We start from the raw sequence: 13,013 nt of genomic DNA, 5'->3' as shown, positions 1-13,013 counted from the left end.
GGTATACAAATAATAGCACGTTGTAAATATTTGCATTTGTGACACATTTGAGGAAAGGTGTGTTTAAAAGGTAGAAGCCTTACTGAGCACACTTGACTGCAGTTATTGTTTGCCCTTGTCAGCACAAATACCACATGCTGTAATTTTCCTTTGTTTGGGCTGTGTTCTGGTATTTATTTCATGTTAGCACCAAATGTAAATTCTTCCCTGTAGCCCGAGTATAAACTGTAACGCTGTGAAGCTTTCTTAAAAGGAAAGGATCTACAGTACTGTGCAGTATATGCTTTGGAAAGGCCCACTGCATGCTACAGACACTGAAAAGACCAGAGCAGTGTAATAAATGTCCCTGGCTAAGGGATTCAGATGGCCATTGGCTGAGTGAGAGAAACTACATACATAGCCTCACCATCCAGCAAATGAATGAAGAACCTTCTGTCCCTAGTATTCAGCCACATCACAGAACTGTTGCTGATATTGCTGCTGCTCCAGCCCAAGTCCCAGTATAATTCCCCTCCTGATCAAATCGGGCACCTCTGCATTCTACCAACAGGATAGACACAGCTGGAAGACACACCAACACATAATTAAGTAGGAAGGGCTGAGCTGTGCACTCTGCATTTTCTGTTCCATTTGTCTCTGTTTTTTTCTCCCCAGAAGCTTTCACTGCATCCTATCATACCACTGGGTGCTAAGTGTTGGGATTTTTTACACTGTAGAATCCTACAAAATAATCCACATATAGCCAAGCCTTTTGGATCTTGCCTCCACCATGCTGAATGAAGTCACTTCTGGAGAAATGGCAGATGTGATTCTGTTTGATGATGATTTAGTAAACATGTTTTATTATAGTATCTCCATAAACCTATTAATTAACACCTATGCTTCATCTATACAGCTACCATTTTCCACTTAGGTAACACATTCATTTAGTGGTTAGTTTTTGCTGCTATATGCTTTCTGTTGTTTTAATCAAAAAAAAAAAATGTGGGTAAAAGAAAAACGACAACTGTATGCTGTTCTTTAAATGTTGCCCAAGAGTTTGAACAGTCAACAAGTAAATTCTTGTTGAATGCTTTCACTTACTCAGGGGTAGCTGGCCAAGAGGTTTTTTGAGACCAACCCTAGTACGTATGTTGCATTCCTAAACAGAGTCACATGCCAAAGAGTAAGCCTCATTGAACATACTGGGACTTTCTTCCCAGTGAGTTTTCTAGCACTAACTAGAAATATGTAATACCGGTAGTATCTTAACCTCACATTAACCCAACATTCAAGACACTATTTTAGTGGTGGTGTTGCTTAGTCTCTGTAAGTCACCTTGATTATTATTTTTGATGATGATGAGGATGATGATTTCTTCTATACTGCTTTATATTAAGAAAAAAAAACCTCAAAGCAGTTTACAACACATTAAACATAAAATAAAACAACCCAGAATAAAATATTACTGAAGAAAGTCAGTACCTCGGGTTACAGATGCTTCAGGTTGCGTGTTTTCGGGTTGCGCACTGTGCCAAACCTGGAAGTAGTTCCGGGTTTTGGCGCTTGCGCGTGCGCAGAAGCACTAAAGTGCTGAATCGCGACCCGTGCGTGCACAGACGCGGTGCTGCGGGTTGCGAACGCAGTGGGTTGTGAACGTGCCTCCCGCACGGATCACGTTTGCAACCTGAGCGTCCACTGTATAAATTGTACATTCAAAACAACAAAATTAACAGGAAGCTAAAATATTATCTTAAAGATTTCAAAATAATACATTATATAGGACAGCGACTACAGAATACACATTTCGCACTGCAAGGTTAACAAAAAAATATGAAACATTTCAAAAGAAAATGTTACTAAAGGAAGTCAAATATAAAATGCACATTTAAAACAGCACAATTAACAAGAGAATAAAATATTGTCCAAGCACAGAGCATATCTGCTGCTGTTGCTGCCAGTCCTGCCAATGGTGGTTCATAGTCAGTAGCATCTCAGACTCACGGACTAAGAGAGATGGTCTCTGACCTCTTCAGCAGCCTCAGCTTTTGTAGCTGGAGTCAGTCAGGACCTCACCCTCCCAACCCAGGTGGAAGAAGGCCTGCAAGGCAGGGTGCAGGTCTTCCAGGACTCACAGCCAAAATTAATCCTAAAGTCCAGCCCAAAGCATGATCCTTTTGTTTATTCCATGTCAAATCTCAATAAGGGATGGCAAAATTCTGTTTTCCTTGCAGGCACTGGGGTGGGGGGCTTCAAACATGAACTGGAGTGCAAAGCTTTAAAAAGCAGGGAGTCTTCATAATAAAGTTGATCACATATTTCTGCCATGGAGCACAGACACAGCACCTAGGGCTGGGCAAAATTCCCCCAGCGGTCTGCCCCCCTCCCATGTGCAGGTGATGCCCCAAGGTTGGTAGTGATTGGGGGGGCATTAAATTTTGCATGGAAGTGGGCACACATTCTTTACTTTTTGCAACTGTAAGGACTGCCAGCTTCCAGGGACAGATCTTGGGGTCTCAAATTTCAGCGGTGCCCTGTGCGACGCTAAAATTTGGCACCCCTCTGCCTCTCGTTCTCCAGTTGCAGGATCCCTGGCCGTATCCCCAAGAGTCCGCACCCAGTGCAACCAAACCAATCGTGCTCCCCTAAATCTGCCTCTGCAGCTTTCTGACATCCGTTATTTCATTTTCCTCACAGCAATCTGATTAAAGGCGTTGTGAGAAAAACAAAATGGCAGCTACCATAAAAACGGGACGTGGGGAAGGCTCCCCCAACTGTAGCGTGGAGCCCTTTGAGGGAGGTTGCAGCCTATTCCCCTCACAGAGCTGCAATTCTCAGAGTCGTCTACCAATCAAAAGGGAATTGTAGTTCTTGGTGTGGGTGTATATGTGAAGGAGTAGGGTCCTCCTAGCAATTTTCATTACCCTTAACAATCTACAGAGAGCCAGTGTGGTGTAGTGGTTAAGAGTGGTAGACTCGTAATCTGGGGAACCGGGTTTGCGTCTCCGCTCCTCCACATGCAGCTGCTGGGTGACCTTGGGCAAGTCACACTTCTCTGAAGTCTCTCAGCCCCACTCACCTCACAGAGTGTTTGTTGTGGGGGAGGAAGGGAAAGGAGAATGTTAGCCGCTTTGAGACTCCTTCGGGTAGTGCTAAAGCGGGATATCAAATCCAAACTCTTCTTCTTCTTCTTCTACAGTTCCCATGATACTGTTTGTGGGGGACAGGAAGCGGGCAGGTGTGGGGGACTCCCTGGTCCTGAATGGGGTAACTGTGCCCCTGAAGGACCAGGTGTGCAGCCTGGGAGTCATTTTGGACTCACAGCTGTCCATGGAGGTGCAGGTTGATTCTGTATCCAGGGCAGCTGTTTATCAGCTCCATCTGGTACGCAGGCAGAGACCCTACCTGCCCGCAGACTGTCTCACCAGAGTGGTGCATGCTCTAGTTATCTCTTGCTTGGACTACTGCAATGCACTCTATGTGGGGCTACCTTTGAAGGTGACCCGGAAACTACAATTAATTCAGAAGGAGGCAGCTAGACTGGTGACTGGGAGCAGCCGCCGATACCACATAACACCGGTCTTGAAAGACCTGCATTGGCTCCCAGTACATTTCCGAGCACAATTCAAGTGATGGTGCTGACGTTTAAAGCCCTAAACGGCCTCGGTCCAGTATACCTGAAGGAGTTTCTCCACCTCCATCGCTCTGCCCGGACACTGAGGTCCAGTGCCGAGGGCCTTCTGGCAGTTGCCTTGCTGCGAAAAGCCAAGTTACAGGGAACCAGGCAGAGGACCTTCTCGGTAGTGGCACCCACCCTGTGGAATTCCCTCCCACCAGATGTCAAAAAGAAAAATAACTAGCAGACTTTTAGAGGACATCTGAAGGCAGGCCTGTTTAGGGAAGCTTTTAATCTTTAAGAAATTAGTGTATTCTAATATTTCTGTTGGAAGCTGCACAAAGTGACGGGAAAACCCAGCCAGATGGGCGGGGTATGAATAATAAATGATGATGATGATGATGATGATGATGATGATGATGATGATACTTTGGGGTAGCCATGACTGCTCAAAGTGGCATGGCACTTAAACGTATTGTGCGGATTGTGCCTAAATAAATAAACAAAATAAACCCTGTGAAAACTCGGGCCACCTGAATTCTGCAGGTTGTTTGCCAAGTGGCAATATAGGACCATACTTGTAAGCAAGCCTTGCTGTTAACCCTGTTTTGTTTGCTTTTTAATCTCTTACGTAATCCTATACTTTGGGTGGCAGCTTTCTGGACACTTGTTTGCGCTCCGGGGGGGGGTATACTTTGCAGTGTTCAAGGTATATAAGGACACGCACGCACGCACATGCACACGCAACAGGGCTTGTGTGCCTTTAACTCGGTTGTTAGGTTGTGTACCCGCCGTTTCCCCCCCGGGGGACTCTGCTCTCAGTTGCTGCTCCCATAGCTGAGTCTGAGAGACAGAGACAGAGCGACAGAGAGGGGAGACAAATATCTTCTCTTCCTCGGCGAACAAGTAGCTAGTCCTTAGCTGACATGTTATTTCCCTGAAAGCCTGGCTGTTTTGTGAGGCAGGTGGAGACAGTGGCACAGATGTATCTGGTGGCTTCTGTTCTACAAAGGCTCTGCTTCTGTCTCTCTCTTTCTAAAAATATACATATAAATTTGTATCTGAAAATCCTTGCTCCTTCCAGCCTCTCTACCTCTCTCTGACAGGCAATTTCTCTTCTGTTTTTTCCCCCCCACCCACCCTCTTTGCCAAGGAAAAAAGGAAAAGGCAGACGGAAATAGAAAGGAAGAGGCAACAGCTCGAAGACCAAATACTTCAGCTGCAGCATTTCAAGGTAAGGGGCTGAGTTGGGGGGAGCTGCTGGGTTGGCCAGAGCTTGTTTTGTTATTAGACATGCAGATCACACGTTGGAGAGCTGCAAAGAGCCTGTTCCGACATGAAGCAGCCTGCTCTGCCAGAGCCTGTCTGTTCCAGCTAATCAGATCCTCCCCAGGTCTCTTTTCTGTGTGCGAGATTCTCAGTTGCACAGCCCCATGTTTCTGAAAAGGATGGGGCAGCAGAGCAGAGATTGGAAAGGTGGGGAATCTGGGGGTGGGGAGTGGGGAGAGGAAGGCATTTGCTGCACGCAGCTTTATTGCCGCAAATTCATTCTTCGTTTTATACCTCTGAAATGCAATGGACGTGGATTTGGGTGTGTTCGCTGCATTGCTTAAATGGTTTGCTTTACGGCTCTACAGATGCTTAGGTTTTCCTGTCTCTCGATTACTGTAGTATTTAGTCGTTACATTTTGTGTGCCTGTGTGTTTGCTTCCGTGTATCAAATTGCCTGATCTATTGATCTGAAATAGGTGTTTGGCACCTTGCCATATAGACAGATGTCTAATCTGTTTCGACATCCAGAAATTAAGGGATTATGGATTGGAAACTTTGGGAGGTATATCCATAAATGTGGATCAATTTCCCCACCTCACTTACCTGGGTCTCACCAGTCCAGATTTTTCAAAACATCAGATATACCTTGTGGAGGGATCATAGCTCAGGCCGGAGCCCCTGCTTCCCTTGCAGAAGGACTAGGCATCTCCAAAGGATCCTGGAGAGTTGCTGCTGGAGTGTCTAACCTCATGCAGGAGATCTTCCTGCCTTTACACACTCCAGTATGCTGAACACCTTTCTGTTGAAAGCAAACATAGCCTGAGCTGGGAGTCTGATGCTGTAAGGATGTTAAAAGCTTAGCAGGGTTCGGCTGGGTCAGTGATTGGATGGGATTTCCTGGGAATCTCCCCACAAGTGGAGCATAGGATATGATTGTAAATAAATAAACAAGTAGATGAATACACAAAGAGAGAAAGAGACTTGTGCAAAGCTTACATGTGATGTGTCCTAATGTCCACTCAAATAGCTGGTAGCTGCAGGCAGGCATTCAGCACCTGCTAAGATTGCGACTAGCAATGCATTTTTCCCTCCAAGCAGTGTTGTATTTTTATGCCATAAATTCCACACAGGTGTGTTTGTTCTGGAGCAGGAAGAAAGTTTCCATCCAGGGCACTGCTAAAGGAAGGAGATTCCTATGTTGTGGATCAGGTCTACTTCACGGATAATTTTATTTGTGGGCCTGGAAATGGATGCGATCTCAATTTCAGGCCCATGTGGCACCTTTAAGACTAAGCAATTCAGGCTGCAATCCTGTACATACCAGGGAGCAAGACCTATAGAATTCAGTGGTGCTTATTTCTGAATAATATACAGTTTCTTTGGCATGAAGCCACACTAGAAATTGGGATAGCAGAGACCCCTCTGAACCAAGGTGAGACACTTAAATGCAATGTTTAAGTGTCTACTATTTCTTTGAAAGGAGGGACCCAGGTGGCGCTGTGGGTTAAACCACAGAGTCTAGGGCTTGCTGATCAGAAGGTCGGCGGTTCAAATCCCTGCAAGGGGGTGAGCTCCCGTTGCTTGGTCCCAGCTCCTGCCCACCTAGCAGTTCGAAAGCACATCAAAGTGCAAGTATATAAATAGGGACCGCTCCGGCGGGAAGGTAAACAGCATTTCCGTGCGCTGCTCTGATTCACCAGAAGCAGCTTTGTCATGCTGGCCACATGACCCGGAAGCTGTCTGTGGACAAACGCCGGCTCCCTCGGCCTATACAGCGAGATGAGCGCCGCAACCCCAGAGTCAGACACGACTGGACCTGATGGTCAGGGGCCCCTTTACCTTTATTTCTTTGAAAAGAAAGATGATAGGAGGAGAATCAGAACAGGTGGGGGCACAAAACTTTTCTTCCAGCAGAGAAGCAACTGTGATGGCAGGGACTGCTTCTGAACCAAAGAAAGACACTTTTCTGTTCAGTTAAGTGCTAACTGTTGCAATAAGTATTCGTGGGAACTTTGCAAGGGAGGAGAACGGGGAGAAAATCATAGCAACTTGGCCATGCCCCTGTGACCTCCTAGCAGCCCCAATAGGTCGAGTGGGCACCAGCCACTATTCCCTATGAGCATTATTTTCATATTTCAGATTAGGGGCTCTGCCCTGCTTGCCCTGTTCACCAAGCCAACCTTCTCTCCTTGCCAACTCCCCACCCTTTTGCAACTCATGCTGTGGCAGCATCATGGCCAATGAACTTAATATGAGGCGTGATTATTGCTCCTTCCACCCCCTTGTGACTTTTTCAATTCCCCCCCCATCACTTACAGCTTTTTCCTTCATAGATCAGTTTGCTAAATTGCTCTGTGAAGCTCCTCTCCTCTCTCCCCACCCTTGCAGGTACATTTAGGGAGGGGGCAGGCACTTCACCCAGTAGCTTGCTAAACCTCTGGGCAAAGGGCCCCCACCCCATTAAACAGTTCCTCATGTTGCAGTTGGCATAGACACCTACTGGTGGCCACAGGAACGGCGTACATTTTTATTTATGTAGGAAGATATGGGCAAGCCGAAGGCTAACTTGACTGAAGCCACTTACCAGGTTCCTGGTAGATGCAACAATCAAACCAGAGGCTTCCTGAGCTATAGTGTAGCCTCTGCACTACAGTAAACCTAAGTCAAATTTCACGGCATAAACAAAACCTGGAATCTGTTGCAGTGCCAGAGTTCAGGTAATGTTGCACACTAAGTTGTTTCCATACATTTGATGTGTCTGCAATACTATACCCCGCTGAGGGTAAGCCCCACTGAACTCTACGGGACTTACCTCTGTGTAGTATTGCATTGCAAATCTCTATCAGGCCATTCTGTATTTTTCTGGGCACCTTTGTTGTTGCTCTCCCCCAATCCCTTTTTTTTTAACTAAGCATAATGAATTTGTCTGGGTAATTGATTATAGCCTAAGCAAATACTCCATCAGTGTCACTACAGCCCTCCTGGTGGCATATATTGGCTGCTGTGCTATCAGGAAATAACATGATTGCATTTCCATGGTGCAACAGGAGTTGCCATTTCACCCAGACCACTACAAGATCCAGGAAATATTTTTCTCCTCTTTCTTTTGAGCTTTTGTTTTATAAGGCAAATGACAACTTGCCCACTATTTCTGCAGGGTATGAAGTCAAGGGTGACATTTCAGCAAATTTCAGAGGAGGAGGCAAAACCAGTAGCAAATGCCGCTCCTCGGAATTTGGACAACTAATGGCTGCCATTTTGCCCTCCCAGGATTCCTTAGGGTGAAAGCGGGAAGGATTTCCCTCGCTCTGATTGGCTTCACAGTGATGCTCTGTGACACAGCCTTACTGTGAAGCCAAACTGCAGGGAATGCTTTCTGCTCTCAGTCTGGGGAATTCTGGGAAATGGGGAAGTGGGAGACTGCCACCTGCCAAGACCCTGAAACAGGCAGCGGAAGTTGAAATGAAAGTAAGCCAGATTCAGGAAAATATTTGCCCCACCCAAATACCCCAAGTTTTGACTAAAAGTTCTTTCAACAGAATCTTTGGCTGGGAATAGATGAGAAATTCGTTCACATTCCAATGTGAAGTTGCCCAATTACCGCTTTCCAAACCAATACATGCTCCAAAACACAGCCAGCTTTTGAAATCTGCACTTCTCCAAATAGTATAATGTCATTCTCCAGCCCACTCACCACCACCCCCAAAAAAATACATAGAAAGAAAGTTTATATTCGAATCAGTGTTCGAAATTCCCGATTTTGCTACTGGCATGGGTCCAGTTGTGACCATGCGGAGATTTCTGGGCTCCAGGTTGGCAACTGACATCTCCATCGAAGCAGCTGAAAGATGTTCGTATTATGGTCCTGCGCTACCGCACTAATCATGGACCCCTTGCTGGGCATCTTAGTCCTCCATCATCATTTCAAGGAAAGTAAGTGCAGGGATGAGTACAGATCTATTTGGGTGTGCTGCACCCTTTCCACAGGCCACCCCAATGGAACTCAGTTTAAAAACCTCTGCCTTAGTCCATTGTTAATACCATTTCCATTTCCACTGTGTGTTTCCTTCTCGCATACTGGGACAAGTGAATTGTTGTAAGAGCAAGCTACAGTCAAGCAATGTAGTTGAGCTCATAGGATTGTAGTGTTGGAAGGGACCCAAAGGCTCACCTAGCACAACCCCCTAGTTGCCCTCATTCTGTTGTTGCGACCGTAACCAAGGTTTAAGGTGTCATTTGGTGCTTAGCTTATATATTTGTGTTTCTAACACTGCTCAGAAGTAAACCAGACTGAGCTTAATAGGACATACTCCCAGGTAAGTGTGCATTGCAATCTTCCACTCCTGAGTTGCCCATCACCCCTGCAACACATCATCCCTGATAATTGGCCATGCTGGCTGAAGTTGACATTCGTAACATCTGTATGGTGGACGCTGGTGTAGAGGATTGCACCAAAGGGATGCGGGTGGCATTGTGGTCTAAATCACTGAGCCTCTTGGGCTTGCCAATCAGAAGGTCGGCGGTTCGAATCCCTGTGGCGGGGTGAGCTCCCGTTGGTCTATCCCAGCTCCTGCCAACCTAGCAGTTCACAAGTAGATAAATAGGTACCACTGCGGTGGGAAGTTAAATGATGTTTCCATGCGCTCTGGTTTCTGTCACGGTGTCCCGTTGCACCAGAAAGTGAGATGAGCGCCACAGCCCCATAGTCGCCTTTGACTGGTGACAGCCTTTGAGTGGTGACTGGTGAACATTTTCAAAACGCCGTATCCCCCCTTTTTTAGTATTTCTCCATATAGATGTAGTTTTGTAATTGACGCTGTAGGGCAAACTCTGCTCCAGAGGGTCCTATGGCTATAATTTCTGGGTTGAATGAGGAGTGTTTATCCCTAAATTGTAGTGGTATTTCAGCAGCAGTTAATTTTTCACTGGGATGCTATTGCATATTTTTCATAGGTTTGATTAAATAAATCTGATACATTAATGAGGGTTTTGAATACTTGAGTGAGTGTTTGAGGGCAGATAGACAGCAGCAACTCAATGCTTCTGTGCTGTGTTACCTGGAGTTCTGAACAGTTCACTCCCACCTTCAACTGGATACATAGCAATTATCCTTTTTGTTGTTTGGTTAGTTTTACTCCTCTTAATTACCTACAAAAGGCTATGATGTAAAGGAGCATCTCCTAGGTGATTTTGATTATTTGAAGAGGATCCTAATAACACTGTGCTGGAAAATTCTTATTGCTGTAGAGCGTTCTTAAATTAATGAGAAAAGAAATTGCATTTGAAAATTATCAAAAGCAAGGGAGTATTTTAGTAAAATTGGCATGGGTGAAGTGTACAGCACTTACCTTACTTTCTAAGCGTCTGAAGGATTTTATGAGTATTCATTATTTCATTCCACAAATAATTTATCTTATTTTTTGCATTCTGCAGCCTTTCTGGGTGCCCATCACTTCCTGAAACTCTATTATACCCTCAGCCAAGCTTTCCATTCAGCCCAGGAAGGCAGTGGCATGGACTGGTTAGATGCAGAGGGGAACCGGCTGGGGAACCCCCAAGAAAAGAAGGCTCAGGGTACAGGGATTGGTGGTGGGAAAATGATGAGAGGTCAGAAGGAGAAGAGGGAGAAGACTGAAAGGAGGAGGTGCTGGGAGCTGAAGAGATAACAGGGTTCAATGAGCCAGGAGCGTCTGTGGCAGAGAGAAATCTAGAGACAGAAGCTGAAGCAGGAGAGAAGAGAGGCCAAGAGGCAGAGATGAGTCCAGCTGGTGAAGAGGCACAGGAGTCTCCCACTCCTGCTGTGACAAACTCCCATATCTGCCAAGTCTCCCGTTTTCCCCGGGAAATCCCCGTTTTCCCAGCTGTTCCTAGCTGGAAAAAAAACCTGCTTTTTTTGTTTTTTCCTGGTTTATTCTGGCGCGGTGGCCATTTTGGAACTGGGCGGAGCATGCTCAGAAGCAACTGTTGATGCTGCTCTGCCCAGTTCCAAAATGGCTGCAGTGCGACTTCTGGCATGGTGGCCATTTTGGAACTGGGCAAAGCAGCATCAAAAGTCACTTCTGAGCATGCTCCGCCCAGTTCCAAAATGGCGACAGCACTACTTCCGGTCTGCTATTTCCGGCCCGGTCCCTTATTTCTCTGACAGCAACTTGGCAGGTATGCAGACTCCCCTCCCTGCTGTTCTTCCAGAACCAGGAGAGGCATGAAAAGGACAGAGGAGAGGTTAGCTTCATAAAGCCACAGTCTCAGGTTGCTTGGAGGGAAACCCTGAAGAGGAGGGGACTTAGGCAACTGAGATGAGGCAAGGACCTTCAGTCTCAGCAAGTGCATCATGTGGGCAAGACCTACCAGAGATGAATTGCTGAGCTTATTACGACTGACACTCCTATGCAGATCCTGTTTTTGCTGAGAAAGAGCGAACTCCACTTGATCAGTTGTGATTTACTGCTGGCTTGCTCCTCTTATTGCATTTTTTTTAAGTGAAGTATTTTTACTTTTAAACAAATCAATGTGGAACTATTTTTAATAGGTAAAAGGAAGGGCCTTTCTTAAAAACAAAATCATTGCACATATCAACTTCATAACCTCCACAGCTCCCTGCGTGACAGGTAAAGGCCAAAGAAAGACCTCATCGACTTTCTTAGATCAGGAAACATGGGCAGTCGGAGATGCTGCAAAGCACTGAAGAAATGTTTAATAGAAAGAAAAAAGCACCCGCCACACTCAGCCACTTTGCAATAAACTCACTCAGCACTTGGTGAAATTATATATTCTGAAGTGCCCTGTGAATGAGGCTAAGAAATGGACCCCCGTATGTGGAGGAATAAAGCTTTCTAGAAATTAGAGGACAGGTTTTGTCAGAGCACTATTTGCTAGAAAGGCTTGGAATTTTACTAGAAGTAGGATTAAATAAAGACATGGGCGTTTGCTGCACTTAATAATGCAGTTGTGAAAATACTTTATTGAGTAAAGGATGCAATGAAAGGGAACAAATATTTTAAGGGTTTTGTGTGTGACTGTTCTTAGCTATCTTATGAGTGGATGAAGGAGGAGTCTGCCCTTTTTGGATTTCACAGAGGATTCCTCTAATTCGATCTGGACTGATCACGCATGACCTAGATTGGATCAGTGGTCTACTTCAGAATCCACAGCCGGACAGATTCCATTATGAAGAGATCTGGGGGTTGTGTGCTGCTTCCATTCAGGTGGTGGGTGGATACACTGTTTCTGAAGTTTTGAAAGGGAAAAATTGAGAGGGGAAACTAAGGCAGTGTGCCATCCTCACACCACCTCTCAGCTTGTAATTACTTTTAAGTATGTGTATCTGGGCAGATTTTAAAAGATTTATTTTCATCTGCCTGGAAACTAAATGGGGAGGACTGAGTCATGTCACCTCTGAGAATTCAGGTGGACCAGATTTTATGGGCCAGCCCCTCCCTAGTTGTGGACACCATAAATGCTTCATCTTCATCTCACTAAGCCAGGCATCCCCAAACTGCGGCCCTCCAGATGTTTTGGCCTACAACTCCCATGATCCCTAGCTAAGAGGACCAGTGGTCAGGGATGATGGGAATTGTAGTCCAAAACATCTGGAGGGCTGAAGTTTAGGGATGCCTTCACTATGCCATAAATCAGACAAAGGAACCTTTGAAGGGTTATTAAAGATATTTGTACACAAACATTGGAGTAAAGGAAGTTGTAGGATGGTTTGGGTGCTGTTTTTTGCCATTTGACAAAAATGTGTCGTGTTATTGTGCATGTGTTTTATAGTTTTGAGGTATTTGTATAATTGGCCCCACAACAGCCCTGGAAATAACAGAAGCAGATTTGAATCCCTCTCCTTGATGAGCTAAACTGTTTATCTGGTGCTTCTAATCGGTGCCTTTTGATTCCATCCGTCTGTATCTGCTCATTACAGGGCACTCCAGTTCCCATCAGTGATTCATTGCTGACACTTCCTGTCCTAGCCCTAGCCGTGATAAAAAGCCTAGAATAAACTAGTGGCAAGAGACATGCACATCCCCAAAAATAGCTTGAGGTGCTCAGCCGGCTCCTCCCCCCTGTTGACCTGATATGTGCTTTAAAAAGAATAGGAATGGCCCAGATGTGTGTGTGTGTGTGTGTGTGTGTAACACACTGTTGTTAA

At 45.6% G+C, this 13,013-nt stretch overlaps 1 protein-coding gene across 4 annotated transcripts in view; it reads left to right on the top strand.

The window, feature by feature from the left end:
* PALM2AKAP2 (PALM2 and AKAP2 fusion) overlaps window positions 1-13,013 on the top strand; it is a 232,062-nt gene that overhangs the window by 31,618 nt on the left and 187,431 nt on the right. For all 4 annotated transcript variants that reach the window (XM_035097032.2, XM_035097034.2, XM_035097033.2 and 1 more), the window contains exon 2: window positions 4,749-4,829. In XM_035097032.2, coding sequence (XP_034952923.2) covers window positions 4,749-4,829 — 81 coding nt within the window. The remainder of the gene's footprint in view (window positions 1-4,748; window positions 4,830-13,013) is intronic.

The sequence above is a fragment of the Zootoca vivipara genome, chromosome 16 (genome assembly GCF_963506605.1).
Source record: "Zootoca vivipara chromosome 16, rZooViv1.1, whole genome shotgun sequence".
NCBI lineage: Eukaryota > Metazoa > Chordata > Lepidosauria > Squamata > Lacertidae > Zootoca > Zootoca vivipara.
This window is presented reverse-complemented; position numbering and strand designations above follow the sequence as displayed.